The sequence below is a fragment of the Mytilus trossulus genome, chromosome 12 (assembly GCF_036588685.1).
Source record: "Mytilus trossulus isolate FHL-02 chromosome 12, PNRI_Mtr1.1.1.hap1, whole genome shotgun sequence".
Lineage (NCBI taxonomy): Eukaryota > Metazoa > Mollusca > Bivalvia > Mytilida > Mytilidae > Mytilus > Mytilus trossulus.
Window position 1 is genome coordinate 43,387,200 of NC_086384.1, and position 18,723 is coordinate 43,405,922.

An 18,723-nucleotide genomic window follows, 5' to 3' on the forward strand; every position below is an offset into this window, starting at 1 on the left:
AATATTGTGAAATAGCCAATTTTTTTTTAATTAAGAGTTATCTTTCTTTGTCCAGTATAGTAAGCAAGAAATATCTGCAAGAATTTTTTTTAATTGGAGTTATCTTTCTTTGTCCAGAATCAAATTAAATCTTTGTTATATACAATATACAATGTATATTCACTTTTTACTACCAACTGATAAATTTAAATAATCTTTACCATTCAGTGATAACAAGCAGTTTTTTTACATCTTAATATTTTATGATGTATTTAAATGAGTAGTAATTGTTGCAAACTCCATCAGAATATTTTAATTGAAATTAGTTTTGGAATAAGGGAAAGGGGGATGTGATTAAAAAATTGGGTTCAATTTTTCTCATTTGAAATTTCATAAATAAAAAGAAAATTTCTTCAAACATTTTTTTGAGAGGATTAATATTCAACAGCATAGTGAATTGCTCTAAGAGAAAACAAAAATTTTAAGTGCATTTGAATACATTCATTCTGTGTCAGAAACCTATGCTGTGTCAACTATTTAATCAAAATCCAAATTTAGAGCGGAATCCAGCTTGAATGTTGTGTCCATACTTGCCCCAACCGTTCAGGGTTTAACCTCTGCGGTCGTATAAAGCTACGCCCTGCGGAGCATCTGGTTTTTAGACATGGTATTCCCCGTCTGCCATGGTATTTGTTAGGGTATTTCCCATCTGCCATGGTATTTGCTAGCAAATACCCTGGCACATGGAATTCCCTAATGGCAAATACCCCGGCAGAGAAAAGAAAATCTCAATATATAGAAATTGGTGAAAAATACCATGTTTCTCATCCAATCAAAATACAGCATTATTACATAAGGTGGAATTAATAAAAAAAATAACATTGGAATGCATTTTCCAAAGTATACTCAACAACATTGGCTGTTGAGGGAAAATTAAGAAATTAAGGTGAAAAATTTAAGAATCATCAAGATATTTACAAGGAAAAAAATAAATCTTACTAAAAACTATTTTTTGAACATTATCAACTGGAATGTGTTTTCAAAGCATACACAAAAACATTATGGTTGGTTAATTATAATACAATAATTCTTATAGGATTTGCATACCTATAAATACTTGAATTTGATTGGTCAATTAGAATTTTCCCCTTGGTTTACACTTCAATAAATCATGTTTCCTAAACTACTTTCGTAACCTTCACTGTGATCTATTTATGTGCGCTACACATGCATGCAGGGATCCCGGGATTTTCAGCAAATTGAGATTGAAAACCAAATACATAACAGTTGTTTCTATTCTATGCATATGTAACAAAAAAGAACTAATGCATTAAGGCTTTCAAAATGTATAAAATTTTAATCTAAATAAAATGCTGCGAAATTGCATGAATGATTTAGCGAATTTACGTCATGGCAAAACATGACGTCATACCAATGAAAACTTTCAAGCGAAAGATTATTTTGTTACTTGTACGCTTCAAATTCGGATAATTTCTCATTAAAATGAACTTTTTGAGGTAGGTGTTATTTCATTTTAGATTCTGTTGCATTTATCGAACATTTATGGATTTTAGAAAGTCAATATGGCGTCTAACTCATTAGTTTCGACATGTCAATTGTGCATTTGATGTTAAATATAGTAGCCATTAAACAAAAAAATGTTAATTCAAAATTTGCAAATATTTGGCTCAAGAATTATAAGGATTAAACACATTTTTTTTGGAGGTTATTGATGTTTTAACTACTAGAAAAATATGTGGTTTAATTTGATAGAACATTCCAGTCTTTTATAGGATTAAACACATTTTTTCTAGAGGTTATTGATGTGTAAACCAGGGCTCTGACTCACAAACTTAACATCAAAGTCCTTCAGACTTTTATTCAGTTTGTGAGTTAATCGCCCCGGTTTACACATCAATAACCTCTAGAAAAAATGAAATAATTCTGACTAATTTATACTATTAAAGGTTGAATAAAGACAGGTCATATAGGAAACCATGCTAATTTTGTTTTTCAGGTGGAAATTCCAAGACGGCCATGATAGCAGCTTTGAGTCCAGCAGACATAAACTATGATGAAACACTTAGTACACTAAGGTAAGTTTACTCATTGCAAGGTCAACTTGTGGAAGGTTCAAATATAAATCATCCTCTAGATCTACAGAAATGTCAATAGGATTGACCTCTTCATAGAGGACAATGAAGTCAACATAACAGAATCATAACAGTAGAAAAATATATTTGAAATTTTTAAATATACTATTGAATCCAACATCTTAAACCTTTTTATAACAACATTCAAAATTGCCCATAACCCTGTTGGCTGAGGCTGCCAAGTTGTAAAGCATAAGATTTCCTGAAAATTTGCATATATCTGATTATCGAAAAGTATCTTCAAAATAACAAATGATCAACTGTTCACTTTTTTTAAGTTAGAAAAATTAAACCATGGGTTTTCCAGCAACTTTAAACATATTTCTTTTCTATATGAAAATTAATTTAACTTAAGATATAGAATTACACTAGATTTTAACTTATTCTCTGCGTTGTTGTTACAGATATGCTGACAGAGCCAAACAGATTATGTGTAAAGCCGTTGTTAATGAAGATCCTAATGCCAGACTTATCAGAGAATTGAAGGAAGAGGTAGCCAAACTAAGAGAGATCTTACAACATGAGGGTATCGAAATTGAAGAAGGTAAGTTTTAAACTACTTTTGCATTAATAGATACTGTAAATTCAAAAATTATTGCATGCATTTAATATTGCAATTTATAGAGAATGAACAATAATGCAAGATTACAGAAATTCTGCATACGGTGCATATAGTTATCAAAAGTACCAGGATTATAATTTTATACGCCAGACGCGCGTTTCGTCTACACAAGACTCATCAGTGACACTATCAGATATCAGAATGCAAGTTCTAATGATTGAGATACTTACCCAGTTGCACTATTCACATTAATAAAAACCTCGCAATAATTTCTCAATTTACAGTAGACAGAAACTGTAAACAGCAAAAATTATCAGTTAAAAATGATCTACAAATTTGCAAAAAGACTAAAACCATTTACCAGATACTTTTATGATTTATAACCCTCAAGTGATTATTATTAACTAATTTAGGGCCTTTCTATCTTGGAACTAAATTATATAGATATATAAAAAAAAATAGCATTTAAAGCGAGCAGTAAGACCAGATCTTAAAAAATTCTAAAGATGGTGTTAGGTTAAAATAACTTGCAAACTCCTGCTTTTAATTAGTCACAAATCAGAATATATGTATGTTCAAAGTTTATACTTGAAAAATAATTTGAATTTTTGGAAATGCTTAAAAGCATGAAAAATTTGCATTACACTAACCTGCACAGATTTAATATAAAAAAGAAGATGTGGTATGATTGCCAAATGAGACAACTATTCACAATAGACCAAATCACCGTGTATCATCAGTACACCGGATATAGGTACTAACCAAGCGGGCATGATAGATTTTGACCATACGAGGTAACGAACATCTTTGTTTTGCTTTATCAATATTCAATGTACATTTCTCAACATTTGAAATTCCTGCTCCCAAATAATTTTTGCATCGATTTTTTCCTATTCATAAAACAACTTTGATATTCAAATAAGAACAATTAACTTGTTCATGCGCAAATAGTTGTGAAAGTCAACACCCACTTTCAATTTCGATACAGTAGTGAAAGAAACCTAATACAGGGCAACAGTAATAGTTACCAATCATAAACCTACCTGTGATAACTCATTCCTTGAAACTGTTTTGATAATAAACGAGTATGAAAATAAAGTTTTTGTGTACGGTGTACAACAACTTAACTATACACCGTACATAAGGATTTATGTGGTCAGCTAAACACCGTACACAACGCTTTTTTAGGGATAAAATATCGAAAAATAACATATGTATGAAAGATTTCAATGCCAATTATTGAAACAGCTATACTTATTAGACACACACATTGACCTTCTATCAGAAAAAGAGTTGCAAGAATATAGAATTATATCGGATGAGACGAGGGCCAACTTCTTTTACAAGTATTTGCACATGCTTTTAGTAATCCCTCTTGTTTTGGGAAAATAATGAGACATCTCTAATCATCAATCTACGACCAAATCATTTCTTAAAACAGCAGTTATGTTTAGATTGAAGTATACATTGATATTATGTGAACAAAACAAAGATTTTTCGTTACCGTGTAAGATCAAAATCGCTCACGCCCGCTTGGTTAGTACCTATATCCGCTGTACGATGATACACGGTGCAAATGACACAGAAATTAACAACTATTAAGTATATTTCAAGATGGAAATAACCAGTTGAAGAATATGCCTTGAAAGTCAATGAATTTTTCCATTCAAATTTGTAGGAACAATGGCTGCTAAGAAGGAGGGAACCAGATCTAGGAAGCAGTCAGTTGTTTTGGATGAGAAGGAAGATGCTTATGAAAGACTTCAAATGTCTGAGAAGTTGATAGCAGAACTTAACCAATCATGGGAGGAAAAACTGAAGAAAACAGACGAAATAAGGAAAGACAGGTTAGTCATTGTTTCATATTTATATTTGACTGAAAAATTTTAAATACTATAAATTCTGAAATTATTGCATGCATTTATTATTGGGATTTTTGAAGAATTAAGGTGGTACTCAACACTTTCACTAAAATTAATTTGGCTCGTTTAATTTCATAAAATTTTGTCAAAGTATTTACTTTGACACTTGAACAAAAATATAAAAATTTTAAAAATTTTGAACCAACCGTTTTGTCAGAAAAATTACACTGATTATATAGCAATTTGACAAACACCAATTTTGATCATTGAGAAGCTTAATATTCCTTGTACAACACAACGTAATTATAACGGTTAGCTGACTTTACAGAGTTATCTCCCTGTAGTGTATGTACCACCTTAACAAAAATGTGAGTTTAGTTATTATGATTTTAGGAAAAGCTGCATACAGTTACATGTATCAGATATCACAAATGCAATCTTTAAGGATTAGCATTATTTGAATTAATAAAACCTTGCAATAATTTCTGAATTTACAGTACTGTTGATTAATGAATTTCCAATAGACCACTTTCGAGTTCATCCGTCACCGGCAAAAACTCGTCAATTATGCACGCCTTTATGACGTCATTTACCAGATAGAGGGGCTCGCCTGTATCCCTGCACTATTAGTCTTAGTGATCGTTTTTGTGCAGGATAAACTAGAAATAATGGTTGCTCTGTAGGTACTTACTGTCAATTCCCTAATGACAGCAGTGTTGATTGTCTATTTTTAGAATTCAATTTGCCGAATAATTCGTACAATATAGAATTATAATTTTCCAACCACTCGCTCAACCTTGTAAGGAAGTGACGACGCCCCTAAACGCATAGATGACTGTGATAAAGGCGCGTATAATTGCCGAGTTTTTTCCGGTGACGGATGAACTCGAAAGTTGTCTATTGATACTAATTTTCCTGGAAGTATCCATGACCTTAGATACTACTGTATATAGTCATAGGTCTAGGTTAACCTATTTTCAACAAAGAACAAATATAGTCTTGTATGCATAAATGGACTCAGTACTTAATTTGAATTGATTGTTATCCATTTAGATACTAATTTAGATGAATTTTGACTTTATATTCATTTTTGTCGAGCCTGCGACTTCTGTCGAAGAAAGCTCGACATAGGGGTAGTGATCCGGCGGTGGTGGCGTAGGTGTTAGCTTACTACTTAAAAGCTTGTATATAGATGCCTTATGTTACAAAGTTTCCGCCTGTCTTATGTCCATTGTCCTTGACCTCATTTTCATGGTTCAGTGACTACTTGAAAAAAAAGTTAAGATTTTTTGTAATGTTAATTTCTTTCTTATTATGAGTAATAGGATAACTATATTTAGTATATGCCTACCTTGCAATGTCCTCATGCCTGTCAAACAGTTTTCATTTGACCAAGACCTCATTTCATGGATCAGTGAACAATGTTAAGTTTTCGTGGTCAAGTCCATTTATCAGATACTATAAGCAATAGGTCTACTATATTTGGTGTATGGAATGATTGTAAGGTGACCATGTCCAACTGACAGGTGTCATCTGACCTTGATAACATTTTCCTGGTTCAGTGGTCAAATAGAAAAAAGATGTTGTAGGATTGGCAATGAGACAACTCTCCACAAGAGACCAAAATGACACAGAAATTAACAACTATAGGTCACGTAACGGCCTTCAACAATGAGCAAAGCCCATACTGCATAGTCCGCTATAAAAGGTCCCGAAATGACAATGCAAAACAATTCAAATGAGAAAACTAACGGCCTTATTTATATAAAAAAATTAACGAAAAACCAATATGTAACACATAAACAAACGACAACCACTGAATTACAGGCTCATGACTTGGGACAGGCACATACGTACATAATGTGGCGGGGTGAAACATGTTAGCTTCTCCCAACCCTCCCCTAACCTGGGACAGTGGTATAACAGTACAACATCACACAAACTATAAAAATCAGTTGAAAAAGGCTTAACTCATCAGATAGACAAAAATACAAGTGGTAGTGGACGGGTACTTGTACATCCTTACAACAAAAGACACTAGGTACAGATCTGAGAGTACTCCATTTAACTGACAGCTAGTTCAAAGCTACTAACAAATAATAAAAATTTCATGCATCTTAGACTTAAAGTTTGGTTTTTGAGTTTTGGTCTTTTTTTCTAATACTATATGCAATAGGTCAACTATATTTGGTGTATGGAAATATTTTATGATGTACATGTCAGTCTTGCAGATTTTATTTGACCTTGACCTCATTTTCACGTTTCATTGCTCAGTGTTAAGTTTTTGTGTTTTGGTTTGTTTTTCCTAAACTATTAGCAATAGGTCAACTATATTTAATGCATAGATTGATTGTAAGGTGTACATGTCTGTCTGGCATGGTTCATCTGACCTTGACCTCATTTTCATGGTTCATTGGTCAATGTTTAGTTTTCTTGGTTAAGTTAAGTCAACTATATTTGGTGTATTAAATGATTGTAAGGTGTACATGTAATTCTCGTTTGGTTTACCTGACCTTGACCTTGTTTTCTTGGATCATGTTAAATTTATGTGATACTTGTAGTAAAGCTTTATATTTAGAAATATCAACATAAAATGAATGGTTAGTAAAGAAGTCGAGACATTTCAGCGTGTGCACTCTTGTTCAATTTTGTTAAAGATTATATTCTGTTGTTATTTGTAAATCTTATTTTTAGAGAGAAAGTATTAGAAGAAATGGGCGTGGCACTAAAAGAAGATGGAGCCACTATAGGAGTATTCTCACCGAAAAAGGTAAAATTTTCAGATTAAAAATATTGATAGCGGTAATGTTGGAAATCAAAAAAGAGACCAAGGTAGGTTTTTTTTAAAGTTTGAAAACTTACATATGAATATTGTGTAAAGACTTTAATATATTAATGTGGCTTTTTGTAATTTTACGAAAACTTTTTGATTTTGGAGTTTTAAACTTTTCCATATAATGTATACAAAAAGATTCAAAGGCCACAACACTGAAGCTATTACTAAGTTGTGGTATCTTTTATTGTGTCGACTAATTTGGCCACAGGGGTGGCGTTGAGGGACAATTACATAATGTTATAGACTACTGAAGTACAACAATTGCAGTATACTTCGCGGTTGAATGGAAATGGTAGATAACGGTATAAAAACAGGAACGTCATATATTTATAGCCAAGAAATGCAAACATACTGTGATTTGAAATATTGACATACTGAAACAATATATGATTACATTTACTTACAGACCCCACATCTAGTAAACTTGAATGAAGATCCCCTAATGTCTGAATGTCTTTTGTACTACATAAAACAAGGAACGACCAAAGTAGGCGGAGGGAGTCATCAGGACATACAACTCACAAGCACTACTATTCTGGAATTACATTGTTATTTTGAATGCAAAGATAGTAAGTGAAGTATCTTTATTTTAAGATTTACAATTTTAAGATCAAAGAACAGTAAATAGATACATCATTAAAATAGAAATTTCTTTATCATCAACATATTATTTTTTAAGAAAAATCTATGGATTTGAAATTGGATATTTGATGATTTTAAGATAAGTTTAAGATTGTTTTTTTTGTCATTTTTATGTGCTCTCTTTACAGATTTTTATCTTTTTGAAAGAATTCAATCAGTAATTTTTCAGTTTTAAAAAAGATTATTTTTGTGGTATTTTCAGATGAGTTCAAAGCGCTATTTTAGTTGATATGCAAAGCAAAATTATACCATTAGCTGTAACTTGTCTTTTAAGGCTTTTCTTTAGTGTAAAATAATTACATGATTTTCATAAACCGAGATTTACATATTCATTTTATATTGTATTACTTTTGGAAGTAAAAATTAAGCTCACAAATTATGCTATCAAAATTTATAATGCAACTATTAATTTGTATATACTTATTCTATCATAATTTTCCGAAACAAAATATGACAAAAATTTCAGAATTAACATTATATATATCTAACAGAAACTGTGACCTTGATACCATGTGAAGGAGCTCTTTGTTATGTTAATGGTAGGAAGATTGATGAGGCCATGGAGATGAAGACTGGAGCAAGAGTGATCCTGGGAAAACATCATGTCTTCAGATTCAATCATCCAGAACAAGGTAAAGTCTAGAGCAATATGAGGGTGTAGCCAGGGAGGGGAAAAGGGAGGGGGGGGGGGGGAGGTAATAAGCAAACAGGGACAGGAGGCATTTACCTTGACTGTCCTTCCATCCATCCCATTTCAATTCTCATCATCATCCAAATTTTATGAAACTCTTCTTTGCTAAGAAACAAAACTCACAGATAGATATCAGAAGATGTGATATGAGTGCCAATGAGGCAACTCTCCATGCTACCATCTTTAACACAGAGCCTTAGCTCATACTAAACAGCAAGCTATTAAGGGCCCAAAAATGAACAGTGAAAAACCATTCTAACAGGAAAACCAACTGTCTAATCTATATAAAAAACAAGAGACGAGAAACACTTACGAACAACATAAACAAACGACAAGCACTGAACATTGGGTTACTGACTAAGGACAGGTGCAAACAAATGCAGCAGGTTTAACTGTTTTCAACCTTCACCCTTACCTGAAACAAAAGTGTTACAAAAAAGCATAGGAGACACACTATAAAATATAAATTTAAATGGCTTCACTCAACTAAAAGACAAGTGAATATGCAACTTGATTTAGAATTTGTTTGTTTTCCATTTCAGCACGACAAAGCAGAGCACATCTAATTGACTTTGAACAGATTGATACCACTGGGTGTAAGTTACTACTTATAATTAATATTTCTAAGATTTCAAAATGGAGATGTAAAATAATAGTCTTTTTGTCCTGAAATGATGTCATAATTATACAATATGTGAACATTGTCAGAAATTATAAAATTTATTTGTAAGAACTTTAGTAACAGAAAAAAAAGCTTTTAAAAGAATTACATTAGACTTACTGAAAGATAATATTTAGATGCAATAATATAAAATGTATCTATTTATAGCTGAACCAGTTGATTGGACATTTGCACAGTTAGAGTTATTGGAAAAACAAGGAGTTGATTTGAAAGAAGATATGGAACAAAGGTTAGTTTACTTTTTTATTAGATCATATAGAATGTTATGGTTAACATACTTTTGAGTCCGAAAAAATAAATAAAATATAATGCCACTATGTCTTATTTGTGGGCACTGAGGGTGGATGTGGTATATAGTGAAATTATAAATTTACCTCTTTGGGTATTTACCAGCTCTTTTCAAAAGTGCCCCCTCTTGGTCCATTTATGTTTAATTGGAATTGACTTGACGATATTATCAGGCCTTTTTAAAGAAAATATCATAACCTACTGAGGATTCATTAATATTCGTTGGATAACAATTTTTGTGGATTCCAAGGGGAACCACTATTTTAAATGTTCAGCCAATTTCAAATCTTCTTAATGAATGTATGCAAACTTTGCCTTAGCCACGAAATTAAATATCCACGAAAATGCAAGCTTTCCACTATCCACATTAATAAATGAATCCACAGTATTTAAAATATTTAATAGAATTTTATTTTGGTCTTCCTGTACACACATTTTTAAACTAAATAAAACATGATTTTTTTTTTATCATTTTGGATGAATTTGATCATATCCATATGTTAATTTTTACAACCAGTTTTTCTATTTTGATAGATTGTTTGCAATTGAAGAACAGTATAAAAAGGAAAAAGAAGAAGCAGACATATTATTTGAGCAACAAAGGAAGGTAAAATTGAATTGAATAAATGAAGTATAGAAACAAATTGCACCTATATTATGAATGTATCAAAATGAAGGGAAGGTTTTGCTATACTCTATTTATAACAGATTTATATTTATAGTTGAAATTTTATTTAATTTGAATTTTATATACAGTTTGCAATCTATGTATATTTATCTACTAGTGCATGTACAAATTTAATGCACTTTTGTGAAAGATGTTATAGAAACCATATGTACTTGGGCTAGTCAAGATGCTAAACATTCCAATTTTTTTTAGTAAAAATGGCATAAAAAGCTGTTGGCACAACTGGCTGGATTTTATATCTTCTGAGGTTTATCAGTATGTTAAATTTTCTTTCTCTAATTCTTCGTCAATTTATTCCTTTCTGCACCCATTGTATAAAAAAAATTTAATCAACGTGTGGTTTGTTTGATCTCAGTTCTTCATTGGTTAAAATCTGATTATGACGTCGAATTTTCTTGTTTTCCTCTGAATTTCCTATTGTGACGGCATAAAAAAAGGTGACCATGCCTGATGACGTCACATGGAAAGAACACATCTTTTTGCAGATCAGTCGCAAAGAAGGAATACGTTTGCCTGCGCATTGTTTGGTATCATTAGAGAAACAGATTCTACCACCAAATCTAGTGTAATATGATATTTATCCACTGGAGACAGTTGAATTTTAAATATTTAAAACGCTCGGGAGCCTTGCGTTTTAAATTTGAAGATTTAACTGTCTCGAGTGGATAAATATCGTATCACACTCGATGCAGTGGTAGAATTTATATTTAGATCATATCCAGCAAATGTCATGTAATTTGTCAATTATGTGTTATTCTTGTCCAGATCACATGACAGCTGGGTAACTGGTAGAAAATTTTGTTATTTTGTTATTTTAGAAACTGAATTTATAATTATAAATAGTCATTATATTACGATTTTGTGTATTTTTTTAGGATTACGAGACTCGTATACAAAATCTACAGGAGCAGGTCGAGACTTACTCTATGATGTCATCAGTATTGTTTATATTTTTTAGGATTACGAGACTCGTATACAAAATCTACAGGAGCAGGTCGAGACTTACTCTATGATGTCATCAGTATGTCACATGGAAGACGTTGCAGAAGAGGAACAACAAGGTCTGTATTTGAAAGCTATCATTAAAGATTTTTTCTTGGTAAATTTAAAAGCATTCTATACAAATTTCAATTGGTAAATTTAAAAGCATTCTATGTCGTTTGTTTATGTAATATATACGTGTTTCTCGTTTCTCGTTTTGTTTATATAGATTAGACCGTTGGTTTTCCCGTTTGAATGGTTTTACACTAGTAATTTTGGGGCCCTTTATAGCTTGTTGTTCGGTGTGAGCCAAGGCTCCGTGTTGAAGGCCGTACTTTAACCTATAATGGTTTAATTTTTAAATTGTTATTTGGATGGAGAGTTGTCTCATTGGCACTCACACCACATCTTCCTATATCTATATACAAATTTCTGTTGGTAAATTTAAAAGCATTCTTTACAAATTTCTGTTAGGTAAATACAAATTTTCTGATAAAGAATTGAATGAATTTTACTGCAACCTTTTCTGGATAATGAATGCTACATTTCCTTATAAAGTTCTTCCTTGGTAAGCTTTTAAGTTGTAATGGAGGGTTACTTTTGGGGAAAATAAAGGAAAACAATTGTGAATTCTTTATGATTTCAACGTACCAATGTTTGAAAATAAGTTAAATTGATAATCAAGTAATATTAAATATTGGTGTTTCATTTAATTACAACACTTCCCTAAGATAAGTATCACAGTATTGCTACTTGGTTGTAAACTACTTGCATGTGTTTTGTATGTTTGTAGAGTATACATGGACAGAGAAAGAAAGACAACTTGCTGCCTGGGCATTCAGGAAATGGAAGTATCATCAGTTTACTTCTCTCAGGGTAAGGATATTATTATACCCTTTTAAAAAAAGTTTGTTATACTGTTTTACCTCTGTCTGTCTGTCCGCTATCCTTCCCATGAATATTTTTCGTTTCATCTTTCTCAGGAACTACATTATAAGGATTTCTGAAATTTGGTTTCAGGGTTTATATAAGTCAGCTATACCATGTGATGTATTTTCATATTCATCACTCAACAATTTCATTCCTGGGGTGTCATCAGTAATCAGTAGCTCCATTTCACTTGTTGTCCCTATCTTTAATTCAGTGGATATTACTGAGTGGTCTGAGTAGTTGATCTACAGTATCATTAGCCTTTCATTAATGAGGTTGTGATTTTAAAGCAGGCCCCAGGGGAAGAGCAATCGACACCAATCTTAATTGACTAGGATTGCTTGTTTTCATGCAGAGACTAAATTGTTTTCTCTTGGTTCTCTTGTTTCCTTCTCAAACAAAAACTGGCTGCCACCCTATAGACATGAGTGGTGAAAATGACTTTCAACACCAACAATTAAATCAAATCAATTTAGTAGAGGACATAATCATTGTCTTTTATTTGTCTGAGGGGCCTCGGTTGGCAAGTGGTATAAGTAGTTCTACTACTGTAATCACTAGCCAGTCAACACTGAGGTTGTGAGTTCTGACCCCACTTGTGCAGGTGCACTGGACTCCACAAAGGTCGTTTTTTTTCCCAGGTACTCCTACTTCCTCCACCAATAAAAAAAGGCCAACACGAAATAGCCTAAATGTGGCACTTTAAAAAGTGGCATTAAAACACCAACAATCAATCAATCATTTTATTTTTCGTTTATAAAACACTACTCCTCTGACACGTTTTAAAAGAATTATGATTGTAAAAGTTTTATTAATGTTAATATTTTTCAGGATGATTTATGGGGTAATGCTATATTCCTGAAAGAAGCCAATGCAATAAGTGTGGAACTGAGTAAAAAGGTAGGTGTTGTTTTACAAGTGCATTCATTGTACACATATTCTGAAAGTTGTTATGTACAAATAAACAAACAAATGATTTATAAGTCTTATAGATAAGAAAAGCTTAAATATTAACAGAATAAACAGAAAATTAACTAAAATTTTGCTACAATTAGATATCACAAGTAAGGGCTATTTCATTAAAATGTATATGGGAGGGTAGAATTGGAATTTCAAAATATCCCTATAACCAAGAATAATTTAAAAAAAAATTTGCATGATGGTAATAGATGGGTACTGAAAAAAGACCTATGACCCACATTCAATGATTGAACTTCCCTTCCTACCCTCCGACATACATTTTAAATGAATAGCCCGAGGTTGTTTATAGCCCATGTTCCATTCATCTGTTGTGATCCTTGTATGGCCTACATTCAGCCAAAGATTAAGAAACTATATCATATTGCCTAGACAAAAAAAAAAAAATCAAATGTAGGTGTTATACATGTTAATATAACCTTTATACTGCATTATTATTTATTGTATTCAAAGTATAATGATAATGGCAAAAGCTACATAATGTGGATGATTCATTGGATACCAATACTCATGGATTTTGTGGCTACAGGAGAACCACAAATTCAAATGTTTGATGAATAACAAAATTTAAATCTTACTCATATGCAGAGATTGGCAAGATCATGAATTCAAATATCCTAGAAAGTGGAAGTTTCTCTCAATCCCCTAATATTGATACCCACAAAAAGTAAAATCCACAGTATTATATTATGCATTCATAAACATGTCACTTCATGAAGTCATAGCTATGATTTTCTATCATATTTAAAAATAACATTCATCCTTTTAGGTTCAGTTCCAGTTTGTGTTATTGACCGACACCCTTTACTCCCCACTGCCTCCAGACCTACTGCCATCTGGTGAGAGGGACGATGCCAGGCCATTCCCAAAGACAATTGTAGCTGTAGAAGTCCAAGACACCAAAAATGGAGCCACACATTACTGGTGCCTAGATAAACTCAAGTATGTTTTTTTTTTTTATCTTTTTATAAATTTGTCTTGTCTTTTTAAGGTTTAGTTTAAATAGTTTGTCTTGTCTTGGTCATATTTGATTTTACTCATAAATGGACTTAGTTTGTCTGCCAGTTAACATTACATTCACTCTGCGGTTAAAGTCTTTAATATTTTAATAATTTTCTTAAAATATCCTGAATATCTACCCAACCTGGGACAGAAGCTTGTTTACGGCCATAAGATATAGATTCAGAAAAAAAAAATGTAAAAACAAATCCTGTTTATCTGTATTTTCCTCATAAATACACTTACTTTTTCTGCCGGTTAACATTACATTCACCTAGATTCTAGAACCAAATGTTGTAAATTTATTTCCTGTTTTTCCATATATAATTTATAAATTGACTTAGTTTTTTTCCAGTTAACATTACATACAATCTGCAGTTAAAGTTTAAAACATTTATTAGGTTCATAAACCACACTGGATTTTTACCAAACTTGGACAGAAGCTTCTCACAATCAAAAGATAGTTTCTGGAGGAAAATTTAAAATAATTTTTCTCAATTTTTGTTGAGCCTGCAACTAACAGCAAAGGTAGGCGAGACACTGAGTTCTGCAGAATCCTTAAACCCTTTTTTTAACTTATAAATTAAAATACGTACATGCAAGTACAGTCCTTTAACATTGTACTGATAAACAGGCTTCAGGCATGCATTTCACTAAAGGTTGAAAATCTTTATACAACCAGTGCCTTAGTTTTTTGGGTCCTAACTTAACTGACTGTTCGTTAAATGTTGACTAGTAAGCCACAAAATTAAAAACACCATTATTTGACATGATTTGGTTGAAAAACAATTAAACACAACCACTGAAGTTTCAGTTCTTTTTATGATATTTACACATCAAGTTTGCATCTTGGTGGTGTCACTTTTACCACTGTTCAGCTATGTCCCTTTATAACTTTATATGATATGCAAGCAGGGTCATCATCTGTGTCTCATGGACACATTCCCAATTTATTTGTAATAAAAAAGTTAATTTCTAGACTTAAATTGGGATTCAAAATGAAAATCAGAAATAGGTTTAGAAAAGTGTTTTAAGATAGTGTAAGTATTATGAATAGTATTGCATTATATGGTTGTTTTTTTAGTCTATGAAAACATGAAAATGACATATTTGAATGATTCCAAGAATTTTTCTGTTCAGAATACTAAATCATTATGTTCATTTTTAGCTCACCTGGCCCGAAGGGCCAAGTGAGCTTTTCTCATCACTTTGCGTCCGTCGTCCGTCGTCGTCGTCCGTCGTCGTCGTCGTCCTGCGTCCGGCGTTAACTTTTACAAAAATCTTCTCCTCTGAAACTACTGGGCCAAATTAAACCAAACTTGGCCACAATCATCATTGGGGTATCTAGTTTAAAAATTGTGTCCGGTGACCCGGTCAACCAACCAAGATGGCCGCCATGGCTAAAAATAGAACATAGGGGTAAAATGCAGTTTTTGGCTTATAACTCAAAAACCAAAGCATTTAGAGCAATTCTGACATGGGGTTAAATTGTTTATCAGATCAAAATCTATCTGCCCTGAAAATTTCAGATGAATCGAACAACCTCTTGTTGGGTTGCTACCCCTAAATTGGTAATTTTAAGGAAATTTTGCTGTTTTTGGTTATTATCTTGAATAATATTATAGATAGAGATAAACTGTAAACAGCAATAATGTTCAGCAAAATAAGATTTACAAATAAGTCAACATGACCCCTTTAGGAGTTATTGCCCTTTATAGTCAATTTTTAACCATTATTCGTAAATCTTAGTAATCTTTAACAAAAATCTTTTCCTCTGAAACTACCAGGCCAAATTAAACCAAACTTAGCCACAACCATCATTGGGGTATCTAGTTTAAAAATTGTGTCTGGTGACCCGGTCAACCAACCAAGATGGCCACCATGGCTAAAAATAGAACATGGGGTAAAATGCAGTTTTTGGCTTATAACTCGAAAACAAAAGCATTAAGAGCAAAACTGGCAAGGGGTTAAATTGTTTATCAGGTCAAGATCTATCTGCCCTGAAAATTTCAGACAAACAGATTGTAAATTTTTAACAATTTTCATAAAATTTGTAAATTTTTACTAACATTTTCAACTGAAACTACTGGGCCAATCATTATAGATGGGGATATTTGTATGCAGCAAGAATGTTCAGTAAAGTTAGATCTACAAACACATCACCATCACCAAAACACAATTTTGTCACAAATCTATCTGTGTCCTTTGTTGAATATTCACATATACCAAGGTGAGCGACACAGGCTCTTTAGAGCCTCTAGTTTAAAGATTTTAAAACCATGATATCCTTATAAAATTCATTACATTGATATTAAAATACATCCTGTGATATATATTTTAGAGATATGATAAAGTGTATAAATCTGTTTCTTTTTGCCTGTTTGGTTATTTTACTGTTAAAATTTAGTCACAGCCATTGACTACAAATAATATTCTCATCACTACATATTTCATATTCTTGGGCAAAGTTGGAAGCTCAAAATCTTCATCATAAAATTTCATCAGTTACACACTTATCTTGTCCTCAATATTGAACTTGTCCTCAGAAAAGAAGTCTTTTTGTTCTTATATTTTTTTTTTAAAGAGAATGAATTTTGAAATTAGCATGAAATGTTTTAAGTAGATATATTTGTAACTGATGTCCAAATTCATTGCATGAGAGATTAACTTTTTTCGTCATTCCCTATATAATTTAATATAATGATATTTCATGTGTAAATTTATTTTAGTTCTTTTTTCAGCATTTCAACTTTTTTTCTCAATTTTTTATATCTATTGTCTGAATGCATGTTAAAACTTGATTGAAATCTGACTGATATGTATCTCGGCATGGGTTCCAACTTTGTCCAATAAAAATTCATTTTTTTTTATATTTTCTATTTATTTATTATTTGCACAATCTTTTTCATGATTGTTTTTGCAATTTTCTAATAAAAATATTGTTTTTTATAGCATTTAATTTTTTCATCGATTTTTTTTTTTTTTTTTTTTACAAAAATCCTTTTTTTAAACAAGATTTTACTGCTTCTTGATGACTTATTTCAAGACCAAAAAGAAATTAGCTTTCAGCAAATATATTTTGCACTATTAAATAATTTCTTAATAAAATGTATGGATAATATGCAGTTGCCAATCTTTCAGATTTTAAAATTATATAATATTTTATTAAAATTAAATAAATAATTTATTTTGTGTAGACGATAAATTTTTAAAAATGATATTGTGTAATTTTGTAGACAACGTTTGGGACTCATGCGAGACATTTATAATGAAGACCATTCGCCAGACTCGCCAGTACAAAAACAGGATTTCTTTACGTGTCTGATGGGCTGTAATCCAAACCAAAATGTCTTTAATTTTGCTAATTTAATACCATCCAGGTCTGTGGAAATCGGTGTTGTAAACGTCATCACTTTTGGTGTTGTAATTTTCATAAATGTCTTTTTCGCTTTTCCTACCATTTTTATTTGTAGATTTTTTAAACCAATTTTTGATTTTTAATTTAAAAAGAAACCACTTGTCTAATTTTTTTCTCTATTTTATTTTCAATGTTTTTCAATATTGTTTAACAGGGTATGTTTTTGTTTTTTGTGTCCTTTTTTTTTTTTAGACCAACTTATTTGAAGCAGCCACTTTATTGAAAAGATCTGCCTTTAAAAGTTTTGGGGAGTTTTGTTAATTGAAATTTTTGTTGTGGTAATTTTTCTCATTTCTTATGTGACAATACGATGGGGAAAATGTTCTTGTCTTTTTTTTCTGTTTTCAGTTTTATATGTGTTATTGTTATCATCATATTTATTTCTGTTGCATAACCACATTGTCAATCTAATTAATATGTATTTCGAAAAATCAATTGTTAATATCTTGAAATCAATCTCACTCTGAAATGATAAAGACTGGGTACAACTAAAAAGAACAGTCTAAAAAAAACTTGATTTATTTGATAATTAAAATTATTGTGTAGTTATTGTGTAAAAATCAATATGATATTTTCAGTGAATAATGATGTTTTTTTTTAAATTTTAATTAACAAGAATTGCCATGTTGGTAATTCTCTATGTGTAATCTGGCTTCATCCACCAATTATAGCTAGTTACGATGTTATATCTGAGGTATCTAAAGGTAAATTTTAAAAACAAACAAACAAATTTACTATTGGGTAACAATTTCATGAGTTGAAATGGTTGTAGAATGTTCACCTGTAGTGCTGGATGCAGTGCATTTGGTATATCTGTTCAAAAATTGGAACTTGCTGTTTCTTTGCTAGACATACAGGATGTAGGAGTTAGAGCAAAGTCTGGATAGAAAAAGAGTCATAATAGAATTGAATTGGCTGATCTTTAACTGCAGACCATGTGTAGTAAAATGTTTAAAAATTGTCTCTTTACTGTGGATTCATTTATTTTCCTGGGTACCAATTTTCATGGATTGATGAAAATTTGTATTTCCTTG

At 31.5% G+C, this 18,723-nt stretch overlaps 1 protein-coding gene across 1 annotated transcript in view; it reads left to right on the forward strand.

The window, feature by feature from the left end:
• Nucleotides 1–18,723, forward strand: part of LOC134692154 (kinesin-like protein unc-104) — a 107,395-nt gene that overhangs the window by 52,302 nt on the left and 36,370 nt on the right. Inside the window, exons 12-25 of the mRNA XM_063552593.1 lie at nt 1,997–2,075; nt 2,537–2,676; nt 4,373–4,541; nt 7,251–7,326; nt 7,799–7,961; nt 8,526–8,666; nt 9,268–9,321; nt 9,555–9,636; nt 10,230–10,302; nt 11,342–11,444; nt 12,158–12,240; nt 13,126–13,194; nt 14,042–14,214; nt 17,508–17,651. Of these exons, the coding sequence (XP_063408663.1) occupies nt 1,997–2,075; nt 2,537–2,676; nt 4,373–4,541; nt 7,251–7,326; nt 7,799–7,961; nt 8,526–8,666; nt 9,268–9,321; nt 9,555–9,636; nt 10,230–10,302; nt 11,342–11,444; nt 12,158–12,240; nt 13,126–13,194; nt 14,042–14,214; nt 17,508–17,651 (1,549 nt within the window). The remainder of the gene's footprint in view (nt 1–1,996; nt 2,076–2,536; nt 2,677–4,372; nt 4,542–7,250; nt 7,327–7,798; nt 7,962–8,525; nt 8,667–9,267; nt 9,322–9,554; nt 9,637–10,229; nt 10,303–11,341; nt 11,445–12,157; nt 12,241–13,125; nt 13,195–14,041; nt 14,215–17,507; nt 17,652–18,723) is intronic.